The sequence below is a fragment of the Passer domesticus genome, chromosome 6, assembly GCF_036417665.1.
Source record: "Passer domesticus isolate bPasDom1 chromosome 6, bPasDom1.hap1, whole genome shotgun sequence".
NCBI classification, from domain to species: domain Eukaryota; kingdom Metazoa; phylum Chordata; class Aves; order Passeriformes; family Passeridae; genus Passer; species Passer domesticus.
In genome coordinates, this window is record NC_087479.1 from 38756401 (window position 1) to 38769775 (window position 13375).

The 13375-nt window shown below is 53.8% G+C and overlaps 1 protein-coding gene across 8 annotated transcripts in view; it reads left to right on the forward strand.

Moving 5' to 3' along the window:
• The window catches only part of DGKZ (diacylglycerol kinase zeta), a 53312-nt gene that overhangs the window by 18760 nt on the left and 21177 nt on the right, over positions 1-13375 (forward strand). For 6 of the 8 annotated variants that reach the window (XM_064424737.1, XM_064424741.1, XM_064424738.1 and 3 more), the window contains exons 2-5: positions 10416-10524; positions 11230-11325; positions 12125-12202; positions 12526-12582. In XM_064424737.1, coding sequence (XP_064280807.1) covers positions 10416-10524; positions 11230-11325; positions 12125-12202; positions 12526-12582 — 340 coding nt within the window. Of the gene's footprint in view, positions 1-1308; positions 9618-10415; positions 10525-11229; positions 11326-12124; positions 12203-12525; positions 12583-13375 lie in introns of those variants that run through there. The other 2 variants (XM_064424735.1, XM_064424736.1) reach the window with 1 other exon arrangement.

The window sequence follows — 13375 nt, forward strand, 5'->3', positions numbered from 1 at the left end:
TGAAATCCTCAGCAGCTCTGGCAATGGACGGATTCGCTCATGTGTCCTCCCCACCCCTCTCTCCTACTGATTCACAAAGGCCACTTGCTCCTTCTGCCCTGATGCAGATGACAGCAATGGTGGTAGCTCAGCCTTTGGGCCTGGCTACCCTCTATGAACAGCTCTCAAGACACCCATCGGGGAAGGCAGCTGGCTGCCTTTGCCACACTGGCTGCAGCCTCTGTGACATTTTGTTATGATTGTGTTACTGTAGTCCCGCTCCAGGCCCCAAGGAGCACTGGGCGCCGTCCAAACACACACACATTCCTACACACAGAGGAGAAGAGCTGTCTAATTTTAGCCATGACATGTAGGCGAGGGGAAGGGGCAGGCAGGAGGGGGCAGGGTGTGAGAGGACGAGATCTCAGCTGCAGCCTCCTGCACTGACTCACTCACTACGGCCTGTGTATGGGCTCTCATCGCCTGGGTAAATGAGCGAAATAACAATAGCTGGTGACGGCATCGTAGAGTGAGCTGGCCTTTGGCGAGACCTTCCCTTCCTCTCTGCAAAGACCAAAGAGGAGACGGGTTTTGTGGCCCCAAAAGGGAGATGGGTTGTGTTTGGCTGTGAGCAGATCCCTAGAGGCAGCTGGGGAACCCGGGTAGTGGTGAAGCATGACGGGGAAATCCCCAGCCTGGCTATGAGAGGTCCCATGGAGGGTTTTCACGATGAGGGAAGATGCAAAGCTCCTGAGACATCTGTGGAGCCTGCCTGGACTAAAGACTAACTCAGAAGCAAGTTACCTCCTGTGCAAGAAGACAGGCTCTGTGAGGCTGGCAGCCTGACTCTCATCAGCCGTGCAGACCTCTTTATCCAAGTTCCAAGGAGGCAGGAGAGAATCGCCACTTTGGCTCGTTCTCCCCATGTCCTCCTGCTGCCGCTGCCAGGGAAGTGTTTGGAGAGCAGCTGGCTCCGTGGGGACCCCTCTCTTTCCGGGCCCGCTGTGGTGCATGCGCCTGCAGCTGGGGGCGAGCCGGCCTCGGGGCTGCTCAGAGAGGAAGTGCAGTTGGCTATTTTAACGAGAGCAGCGTGGGGAGGAGCAGAGGGAGAAGCCAAGCACTCTCTCCAAACTAGGACTTAGTAGGGGAGGGCTGGCCCGCTGCTGCGGCACGGCCACTGCCACCCAGGCGGCACCTGCAGGACCCCTGCACCGCTCCGGATCAGGTCACGGGGGCTTTTTCCCACTATCTCCCCTTTCTTTGTCCTGCTCGTTCCTCTCCCTCACGCTTGATGCTTTTGTTTGTGCTGGGTGGGGGGTGGGAGGGGACCTGGGTTGAGAGACAGCCCTTAGTTTGTAGGTATGGCATTTGGTTCCAGACCACTGTGAAGGGCAGGGGGAGCAGACCCCAGAGTCATCCCCAAGACCCTGAACTTTGCTTCTGTTGAGCGCTGTTTGCTGCCAGAGCCTGGAGCAAAGCCGATCCACAGCAGTCCCCAGGGCTCAGGAGAGGGGTCTGCAAAACCACCGTGGCACTCAGTGGTGCCTGGCTGCTGTTTCTGTGGGGTTGCCCTGCCAGTGGTGTATTTCCAGCCACCCGTTCTGCTGCATTCGTCCTGACAGTCCGTGTGGCATGGGGGTGGCAGCAGGAAATCTGCAGGTGGCAGAGGACAGGGAGCTAGCCTGTGCCTTGCCAGGACCCTCAGTCCTCAGTCACTTTGCTTTGGGGTAGTTTAGGAAAGCAGGACAGATTTGTGGACTCCTGGCATATCCTCTCGTGGTGGTGGCACTGTGATTCCCTGCTTATGCCAGGAGCAGTGGGATACCCTTCCTGATCCCTGCTGTGGGCTGGAGGGAGGCATGTGAGTCCCATCTTTCTGATCAATGATCAATAGATGTTGTGGAATGCCTGAGGTTTTCCTGACTTTGCTTTGGGAGATGCAGAGACTTACTAGCTCTGGGAATCACTGCATGTATCTGTATCTGCCGCACTGCAGCTTTGTTGTTACACAAGATTTATCTCTTCCCTGGGGCTGCTGCCCCGGGCAGACACTGTATTGCCCTGCCTGGGCCAGCACTGTGGCCAGTAGTAATTTCTGTGCCAGGATTTTGTCCTTGTGTGTTGGGGAAAAACTCTGGGGCTGCCCTGGGAGTTTGGATCCAACAGCTGGGCTCTGGGACTGGCCGCCCTTTAAATAGTATGTCCCTCCTTGTGAGGAACAGAGCTGTGTGTACTGAACGAGGGGACCACCACTGGGTCTGATAATGGCAATCTGCAAAAGCAACCGTGGTCTGAGTACCTAAACCGCCAGCACACCCTGGCTGAGGCCCCCGCTGCTTGGCTTCATGCATGTCACTCTGGAAAGGAAGCTCAGAGAGAGAGAAGAAACTCTCCAACTCCTTCCCAGCCTGCATCGCTAGTGCTGCTGGTGGGCCCAAAATAGAAACTGTGTGGCCAGCCTCTCCCCCAGCCCCTGCTCAGCCTCGGCCCCAGCAGCATGAGTGACGGTGGCGGCTCACTGCGTTTCAGCCCTGGTTAATTCATGGCTCAAGGCTGTCAGTCTTGCTGTTCGGCTCCTCTGCCAAACGCAGCAACAGATTGTTTACATCAGTGCTGTCAGGTTTCTTGATTGCCGGGAGGCAGATTATTTACTGTAGTGGCATATAAACTTCATAACATTATGATGGTGGAAAGTTGTCAAGGGATATAAATGCCCAGAGTCAGCCCAGGAGGCTCCAAGGAGATGGTTTTGGTTTAAATTAAGATAAAACACTGTCTTCCATGGATTTTGGGAAGGAAATCACATTGTTGTAATGGGAACTTTACTCTGAGTGTTAGGGCTGGCAAACTCTTCACTTTATGAAGTCTCTGTGGAGGATCTGAGCTACTCTGGCAGATGTGCCTTAAAACAGATCTCACATTTGCCCTGAGAAGGTGGTGAAAAAAAGGAGATGGCACCATGGCATCATGCAGAGCTGGGAGTGAGGTGGGATGGAGCTGCCATGAGAAGGGTGTTGGGAAAATGCTAGGAAGTGTATAAAAAGTCTCAGTCCCTTCTGCTCCCAGCCCCCGTTCTTCTCAGAAAACCAATTGTGAGCATTTTCTTGTGGCGGGCCAGGCATGAAGGTGGGATGGCTTTTGTCTTGCTTTGTTTGAGGCATGGCTAGGCAGTGTCCTTCCACCTGGCTCTGCCACTTGGAGAAGCCTACTGTGACAAACTGCCAAACTGTGGTGTTTCATTTCTTTGCCTTGCTACAGTTGTTCCGGAGGCAGCTGCTGGTCCTTGGTGTTGCATCTGTCACGCTAACTTGCTCACTCAAAGAAAGCATCTTAGAAGTTGTATCTCCTCCCTGTGGTGTTCCCAGCTCCTGACTGGCTGTGAGTTGTACTCTTGCTCAGCCCGGTACAAGATGGATACAGAAAGCCTACACTGATGTAGCTGCCTGTCCCTTGTGAAGCAATGCTGTCCTGGGACCTCCAGGTTGGCCACCCAGAGTGCCCAGTGACACTGACTGTCTTCTGAGCAAGTTGTCAAACATGTTAGATGTGCCAGGGGTGCCTTGCTGTCATGCCCGTGCCCAGTAGCCCTGACAGGACCTCTATGCATCATGTGCAGGGACCTCAGGGACCACAGGGCTGGGAGGAAGTCCTCTGCAGCTGCATGCATCTGACCACCAGCTGGTTTCTAAGCACTTGCCTTGCTTTCTCACTAGCAGAGAGGTCTGAATTCATCTTGATCAGGCCCAGGACTCACTGAGAGATGAGCTGAAATCTCTGAGTACCCTGCTAGGATCAGAAACTGGCTTCTGCAGCTTGGAGGAGCAACCTTACAGTTGCAGCAGTAATCCCCTCCTCTGCAGGGTGACAGTGCAACTGAGGATGTCCTTATCCTTGTTCTGGGAATACCATGCTCCTGCAGCTCAGAAGCCTGGAAGTGGCCCATATAGGTGGTGGCACTTGTAGTAGGTCAAATGTATGAATCCTAAAATAGATGAGTATAGCCCATGGTTCACTCCTCACGGTGCTTTGAAAGGCTCATGGCTTGGATGGAGCCTCCTGTCCCTGCTGGGGGGAGCCCCCATCTCCTTGCTCATACTGGACTCAGTGTGGGGGAGCTCCTGACTCTGTTTTATTTGTGTGATGGTAGGAGAGATGACAGCTGGAATGGAAATTCTGAGTAGAAGCAAAGTGCACAGTATGAGAACTTGCTGATTACTGCACACCTCACTGCAACCAAAGCCTGAGGGCTGCACTGCATCTTGACCAGCATTTTCCCTTCCCCATCTGGCACAGGGGCACCTTCCTCAGCAGACCTCATCTGTGCAGGTTGCTCTTGTAAGGTCAGAGAAGCCTGGCTGGGGAGCCCCAGGGAGAGGAGAGGTCGGTGATGATGCATGGGAAGCAGGACGGGAGAGCGGGAACAGGATCTCAGCAGGGGTGGTGTAAGGACAGTAGCGCACATGGGAAGATTGACTGTCAGAGCACTGAAAGGGCATTGTGGGTTTTGCAAGCTTGTGATGGAAACAGAGGCTGAAGGCAACCAGCGGTGTGCCAGCAGGGTGGGAATGAGCAGCAGCTTTCTGGATGGGCTTCTGGGTCCCTCAGTCCCTCCAGTGCCCTGGCAGGGAGGAGGCAGGGAGGCAGAAGCCCAGGAGATCTTGCTGTCACACAGGAGTGGCTTTTAATAACACACTTTCCTGTTGGCTGATCTGCATGAGTCAAGTGTCTCTGCCAGGAGAAGACAGCTTGTAAACTGAAGTGGGATTCTGCTCACACTCTGCCAGCTCTAGTGCCACAGCAGCTCCCAGCACCCACAGCTAGCCAGGACACAGGAACCCAGCCAGCTGCCATCAGGACAGGTACTCGTCATGGAACAGGGCGAAGCTCTCGGACTTGTTTCCCTGGTAGTCCCGTGGTTGGAAAAAATGCTTTCCAGTTGACTAACTGGAGGTTTGCTGAAAGGTCAAGAGGAGCTGATGGTGTTATTATGTCCAGACTTCTCTGTGGCTCAAGGCTTGTGCATTTAGTACCAGCAACATCCTGCAATAGGGTCCTGTTGCCTCCTTTGGTGCCAGGAGAGGGGTGCCAGATTTGTCGCTGTATGAAGGTAACCTGAGATCTCTCTTGCTTCTGGGCACTGGCAGGAATAGACCAGGCTGCTGGAGGGACAAAGGGAATAATAATGTGGAGGAAGGGCCAAGAGGGTGTATGGCACAGGATCCCTCTGCCTATCACAGAGAGCCTCTTAAGTATAGTACATGGGAGTTTGCTCAAGGCTTGTGAAGCAAACCAGAATAGTGGAGCTGAATATCCAGATTCTGTTTGTGATGTGGGCAAAGATTATGTCATGGGGACACTGCATGTTTAGCCCTAAGAGTCAGCCTGTCTGGTTTTGGAACCACCATCACCAAATGAGGGATAGCTGCTGGATATCTGTAGAGATGTCTCCATAAGAGCTGTTCACAAGCTCTGTGTCCACTGCAGTTACAAGATGCAAGTTTTTCCTCTTCGATCCCTGCTGTGCTTTCCAAGGGTGTTTAGATCTTGGTGGGACATGTTCCTGCTTCAGCAGCATCTCTGCACTGAGGCCAGGCAGGGTGTGTAGGATGCTTTGAGGAGTCTGGTAGTAGAAAACACCCCACCTTTCAAGAGCTCTGATTGCAGATCATGAGCAGACCAGAGCTGCTGTCTCCTTCCTTATTCACAGAAGAGATTGAAATGACAGTGTGTATCTGCTCATAAGTAGAGTTGATATCCGAGTACATGCCGCAGTACTTCCTTACTTTGCACCCTGCAAATGCCAGGCTGCCTTGATCCAGCCTCCTTACTTAACTGAGCCAAGCAATGTGCTCTACAGAGCAGCCACAGGTGCTGGCTCCTCTCCATCTTTTTTCAGTGACAAACAATGGAGATGCCAGAAATGTGCTGGTGTTAGGAGCGGGGCTTCCAAGGCTTAGCTCTTTTCAGGCTCCTCTCTGCCTATTGCATGGTTCCCCAGCTGCTCTGCATGCAGCTCTGCTAATGCATATGAACCATGGGTAGCCCCAGCAGTTTGTCCATCTGCTCCACCAGCAGCAGCTCTCACACCTGAAATACACCATTTGGAGCTCAGGTTGGAAGTGAGATGCAAGAGGTGGGGATATGTACACCCAGCATATCTGAGCTGCCACATGCTGCTGTCGTGGGCTGTCAGATGGCAATCTTGTAATAACCTTCACCACGGGTGGTCAGAGCTTGATTCCTTGTGCCATTTACAGACAGCCCTGAAAATAAAAAGGTCCGCAGTCAGCTAGTGCTCCAACTTAAATGTCAAACCAAGGTTGTTGTAGCAGATTTCCTCACGAGACTGGTGCAAAAAGGAAGGAAGCTGTGTTAAGAGATCTTCCTGCCCACAGCAGCAACACAGTAAGCGGTGAAGCAGCTTTGTGCTGGTGGAATATCTGGGGTAGGAGGAAACAGCCATTCAGCTCATTTGAGGTGCCTTTGGTCAGTATGTCTCCCCCAAGAGCTAAAACTGGCCAAAAAGGGTCTGTTGCAATGTGCCACATCCTTTTGTTCTTGCTTGTGTTTTTTAATATGTTTTATTTGTTCAGACAGTTTTTAATACCTGTTGGTGATGATGCTCATTGGCAGCCCTCTGAACATGATCCAGTGTGTGCCAAGTGGCCGCGAAGGCCAGCAGTATCCTGGCCTATCAGTAAGTGTGGCCAGAAGGACTGGAAAGTGACTGTTTGCCTGTACTCAGCACTGGTGAGGCCACACCTCGAGTGCTGTGTCCTGTTTTGGGCCCTCCTCCTGTCACTGAGGTGCTGGAGCACATCCAGAGGACAGTGCAGCTGGTGAAGGGTCTATGGAACAAGTCTTAGGAGGAACAGCTGAAGAAGCTGGGGCTCCTGGGAGACCTTACTGAACTCTGTAACTGCCTGAGAGGAGGTTGTAGCAAGGTGTGGGGCCAGTCTCTTCTCCCAGGTAACAAGTGATAGAACAAGAGGAAATGGCTTCCAAGTGTACAGGGAAAGTTGACATTCTCTGATTCTGTGCTGTTTACTGTGCATCATCTTGCAGATAATATGGAGAGGGTACATGAATGGAGCACTGCAGTGTTGGGAACAGGCTGGAAGCAAGGTCATCAGCAAAATGCTGATGCCCTCTGCAAAGCTGCATGGGCCTTGGCTGGATTGAACCTTCTGGTGACCAAGTACCTGCCTGCATTGCTTGCAGTGGTAGGACTTGAGAAATACTTCTGAGGAGGTGATGCTTTGGCTTTGCTTTCAGTTCAGCCAGGCTTTAGCTGACCTGATGCTGCGCTCTGGAGGCCATTGCCTTCCTTCTTTCCTTCCTGCCTCCCTCCCTCCCTCCCTTCCTCACTCATCACTCCTTCCCCTACATTAGTGAATGCAGGCATGGTGATAAGCCTATAGCAACTGAAGAGCTGGCTTCCTTGTCTGCAAGGATGGAGGAGACCAAACCAAGCCTTGTCTTCTCCAAAAGTACAAACTCACTTTTGTACTCATCTATTAAAAAGAGGTACAGCCCAATGGGCTGCTTGTGCTACAAGTACTATCAAAAACTCCATTTTGTCCAGAAGATAAAATCTATGTCCCATCTTACATGCATTTCCCAAATAAACAGGGAAGAAACTTCTAATAAATTCACCTGTTTGTGTGGGCCTTGGGTCATTGGAAGTTTGGGCCAGAGTGATCTCCTGAAGGTTCCCTGATATTACTGACCCATAAGAATGTAAAAGAGCATGGGAAGAGAGGAAGATAGAGGAAGGGGAGGAGACGTCAGTCTGCGTGGTGAGCAGCATGCTCATGCCCTCGTGGTGGGTAGAGGAGATGCCTTGCACAGCATGGAAATCCTTGAGAGTGGTGATGGTGGTGGTGGCTTGTGTGTGCTTGCAGGCTGCCATGATCGAGTCCCCTGCCTTGGGAGCAATTGAAGAGAAGTTTGCTTCTACCAAACTGTGGGTTTTGGTGGATTTTTTCAAGTTGGCCTTGAATAAATCCTCTAGCAGCTGAAGAGAAGTGGCAGCTGGAGGGTGGGAAATGAAGCACTGTCTCTGGAGGAGGGGAGCACTGGAGCTAGCCAGACTCAGCTCCTTCCACTCAGGCCTTTGTGTGCTCAGCCACTGCCACTGGAAGTGTTGCAGCATCTTCCACCCATGGCTTTCAATAGACTGCTGCAATGTCCAGGCAGCCTGGCAAGCTTTGGGAGCTGGGCAGGGAAAGCATGAGCTTTCCATAAAGCTCTTTCTCCCATGAGAGGGAAGTTTTACTTAGGACAGATGGGATGATCTTCCTAACTCTCCTCTACACTGCTCCTGCCTCTCCCAGCTTCCAGCTCTCCCAGACCTCTTCTACCAAATTTTCCTGCCCTGGTTTTACTGGCCTGGTTGATTTTCTTCTGTAGGACTCACAAGGGCTTAATTTCAATTTGCTACAAATTTGGTTGGACTGATACCTATGGTTCCTATATGGAAACCAGATGGATCAGCATCAGGAGAGTGGTAGGGGTACTGGAGGTGCCAGGGGTGATCGGCACCTTGGGGTGCACAGGGGTTCTGCTTGGTAGAGTGCAGGGAGTGCAGAGGGTCCTGGCTAGGTGGTGACACCTGCCCTGCCATTGCAGCCCTCTGGGCTGAGCTGTGAGACTTGTGGAGCAGTAAAGCTGTGGGGAGCAACACTACCACACGCCTCAGGTAGCATTGCCATGTCTCCCACTCCCTGCTTCAGCCCTCTATCCCTTGCTTCCCACTGTCCCCTTGCCCTGACAGCCACAGTGTGGCCTGGGACTTGTAGGGGAGCCTACTAAATTCCTGGTCTCTGTGTTAACAGCCCCCGTCCGGATGCAATGGAAACCTTTTTTAGGCGGCACTTTGGGCGGAAGGGGCAGCGGCGCGGCAGCGTGGTGGCTGTGCCCACGGGCAAGGCCAGGCGTCGCTCCCAGGTGGGGCTGCCCTCCGCCTCGCTGGCCCAGTGCCGCCGCGGCTCAGGCACGCCAGCGGCATCCCTCTCCTGCCTGGGCTTGGTCCGGCGTCCCGGCACGCGTCGGCGCTCCAGCACCACACCGCCCTGCCTCAGCCCCAGGTTTGCCGTGCAGAAGAAGCGCGGAGGCCAGGCACAAGCCATTGATGCCCAGCTGCTGGGTCCCACTGTCCTCCTGGCCAGCCTCGTTCCCACGGGAGAGGAGGGGGACGGGGCTCACCGCACTGACAGCTCCACATCGGAGTCTCCAGAGGACGGTGGTGCAGCAGCAGGAGCTGAGCAGGGCCAGCATGGGCATAGTGCTGAGGAGACGTGGCTGGCCATGCTGCCCCAGCCGCGGCCGCTCCAGGCGGGGCTGCTGTCGCGGGGCCCCCGCTGCCTGCGGCGCGCCTCCTCCCACCGCCTGCCCGCCGAGGCCCTGCACGGCCGCGCTGCCCACGGCCTGCCGGGCCGCTACCGCCGCCTCAGCCAGCGCCGGCGCTCCAGCGATGCCCGTCAGCCTGGGCTGCTCCCCTCTGGCCACCCACGGCTGCTGGCCCAGCACTGTGCGCGAGTGGCTGGAACCAAGTGCCCCTCTGCCACCCTTGGCAAGGGTTTGGGACCGGAGCCCACCTGCCACACCACCCCGGACGGCTGGAGCCCCCGCCTGCTGTATGTATGGTGGCGGCGTGCAAGCAGGCAATGCCTTGGGGAGGGGAGAAGGGGAGTGCAGACCCAGGTTTGGTGGGGAAGGAGGGAAGAGGCTCAGCACCATTGGCCCTGGCTGCCATTGGTGTCTTTTACTGCTGCTGACCTACCAGAAGCATCTTCCACTCAGACCAGTGCTGCCGCTGATTCTCTTGGTGTAGTTCTGGGGCTTGTGGGTGTCCTCTCCTGCCAGCCTGGGACCAGAGGAATGTGGTAGGCCTGATAACTGGCTGGAGATGCACACTTTCTCCTCTTGGCTGGATTTCCTGCTCCTTTCCTCCACCCTAGCACATCTGGGAGAAACTCACTAGGCCCAAACAAACAGCTACTTTTATTGTGGCCAGTTGTACTGGTCCCTGGAAACAGCCCAGGCTCTAAGGTGCCTGAGAGATGCAGGGAGACTGTTGGACAGGTGCTCTAGATTGTCCCTGCAAAGGCAGTCCCACCACTGCAGCTCTGTGGGCACTCCCATGGTATTTTACAATGGAGCTCTTACCGCTGAGAGCATTAACCCAGCAGACCCAGACTGTACCTTTTGTACAGGCTGTCTGGCTGAGCTGTCAGCAACATGGCCAGTACCTCTTCAGCCCACCGGACTATCTCACAGAAACAGGTACTTCTCAGCCAGCTGGGATGGAAATTCACCTCATTTCCAGCCACTTGGTCCTGAGGAGGCTTTTCTGCTCCAGGCTCACATTGCATCTTAGAAGCAGGTTGTGCTTTGCGTATATATTTAATAGCCAGCCCTCCTTTGTCTTCCAGGAAAGCTATTGCCAAATCCAGTCTCCAACACATGGTAGCCCAGCCAAACCCGGCACTGGCCATGAGGAGCGACTCGGAGAGGCAGATACGCAGCACTGTGGATTGGAGCGTAAGTTGTACTGTGTTTTGCTGGGCGTTGCATGGAATGGGCTCTTGGCCAAGAAGCAGCAGGCTCTTCCCTGGGTTGAGGCTTCCCAGGTGACTGACTTTGACACATTTATGGCCTCTCCCATTGCCACCAGCTGGTGCCAGCATCTGTGCTCCTGGCAGCACTACTTGATGCTGCAAGAGAGAGGCTGTGGAGGCACAAGTATTTCCTGGAGGGATGGCATAACTACTCCACTCCCAGCTTTTCTGCTTCTCATAGCCAAGATCTGTTGGTTGGGGCCAAGCAAAAGGAGTAAGCCCTTGCTCCTTCACAGGCAATGCCCCACAGGTTTTAAGCTGCATGTTCAAGTTGTAGAGCAGAAGCTGGTTCAGGAGTGTCCCCTGCACTGAGTTTGCCCTGATGCCTCCTCTCGGGGTGATGAAAGCAGCTCCCCTGTGCAGGACACTACAAGTGGTTTGTAGGTCTTGGAGTTGGTTTCCTGTAGCCCTCTTGTTTACAGCAGGTGGGCCATGGCAGCAGCTTTCTGAGGTTTCCTCTCTCCAGTTGTCCCTGGCTGTTGTATGCATCTTGTCTCCTGGCCTCCACCTAGCTCCAACCTTCCACCCCCAACATTGTCCAGTATCTTGTCCCTCGCACAAAGCATTTTAGGGGCTCGGTGCCTCTCTGGGGGTGCTCTCAGAGCTTCTGTTGTCTTGTGTCTTGCAGGAAGCTGCGGTCTATGGGGAGCACATCTGGTTTGAGACCAATGTCTCTGGGGACTTCTGCTACGTTGGGGAACAGAACTGCATGGCAAAGCTTCTGGTGAGTCGCCTGGGGCCACCTGCCTCAGCAGCAATGGCCACAAACCCGGCTGTGCTGTCACCTTATTGGGAGACCACAGAGGCTCTGCTGCTGCTGCTGCTGCTGCTGCTGGGAGACATGCAGGGGTCTGGGGAGCTGCCGAGGCATGCACTGTGTCCCTCCTGCCTCTCCATACTGGAGGGCCTAGTCCCCAGTTTCTGCCAATGCTGGTTCTCAGTTTGCAGTGGGAACCTGATGCAGGGCTGCCACTTGCCTGGAAGGTTCCAGAGAGAGGGTGTTGGTATTCCACATCCTTGGAAGGACAATCTGAATCCAAGACCTTTCAATAGAGGAGAAAAATGAGCTCTGATGACCCAGGCCTGTTGTCTCCTGCCCCTGCAGTCCTCCCTCCCAGTATGCAAGCTCAGTCCCGCTCGTGGTGCAGGACATGGAGCACTGATGCCACCCTCTGCCTGCCATCCTGCAGGTGCCTGCCACTGATGGCACCCTGCAGGTGCCTCCCAGACAAGCTTCCGTGGTGCTCTCAGGCAGTGTCAGAAAAAGACAAGGACTGCAGGACAGGACAGTAGGGAAAGTACCTCCCTGCTCTGTCCCAGGCTTGAGAAATCTGCTATAGGCACATGCTTAGACCCCTTCACTAGGTAAGCAGTCTAGGTTGTATCTAACTTTTCAATAGGGCTTGTTCTGTATCCCAATACTTAAGAAAGAGGTATGGTAGGAGGCTGAGCTTGCCAGGCTCTGAACACTGCATATTTTCATTCACATATATATTTTTTTCTCCCCTTTTCTTACCCTTCAGCAAAAACCTCTCTCCAGACGCAAGTGTGCAGCCTGCAAGATCGTAGTGCATACGCCCTGCATCGAGCAGCTGGAAAAAGTGAGTAGAGCCTGTTAAGCCCTCTCTGCAGCTCACAAAACTATAGCAGCCTTTTCTTGGGCAGTGAAATACAAGAAGACTGGGGAACTGCAGTGTGTGATTGCAGAGAGGGGTCTTCTGAGAGACAGTACCGAAATGAGGATCTAGTGACATAATTGGGACCCCAGGCCTCATTTTGGTCAATAACCGAGACATGGGAGGGTTTTGTGGCAAGTACCAAACAACTCCAGAGGTTCTGAAGCTTACTGTAGTGCAGTAAATTCCAGTAGATTTCCTTCAGGTACGATGGTTTTACTGGTTCCTCTCATGTGTTCTTCCTACAGATAAATTTCCGCTGCAAGCCTTCCTTCAGGGAGTCAGGATCCCGGAACATACGGGAGGTGAGAGATGTCCCTTAGACACTGCCCACATTTTCATCTCCCATTTCCAGTTTGGTGCCGAAGACACCAGATGCTGCCTGCTTGTTGCCCATCCAAGTGGAGGCATCATGTTCCTTCCTTCTCCAAGGGGGTGGTGCCATAAAAGGGATGTTTCTTTGCAAGGCAGCAGCACAGACTGAGTGTGAAGAGTGAGGAGTTTGCTGGCAGCAGATGCAGAGCATCCAATGGTTTGCATGGTCTGAATCTGCATGGGAGGAACCTACAGACAGTGTTTTTTGGGAGAGACTTTGCCCCTTGTGTTGGGTTCTTAGGCACATAGATGAGGCTGTAGCAAACAGCAGGTCCCCAAGTCTCCTGCAATTTGGAAGGAAGCAGTATGGGCTCATTTCTGGCTTTATCACAGCCCTGACCTAGGTGCCACAGGTGGCAGTGGAAGTTGCCCACAGTAGTGGTATCAGATCCCTTCAGCCCATGTTGCAATGTACTGGGCATAAGCAGTGGCCTGGAACCTGTCTGCTGACCTGCACTGGTGGAAGCAGCTGTCAGCTACACGCTTCACCCTCCAGCCTGTGGAGCCAGTGTAGCCTGTGCAGTGCTCTGGAGTGGGTGTGGGTGGCTCAGTCTTGGGCCATTTTGGTAACAGAGCTGCCTCCAGCACACTGTGTTTGTGCTGGAACAGCAGACCTAGCTGGGGAAGGATATTCAAACACAGGGCTGCCTGCTTTGAAGTGACGGCATGACGTCGTAAAGGGAAGCTTCCAGCATCACTTTAAACCTTCCTTTCTTGCTTTGT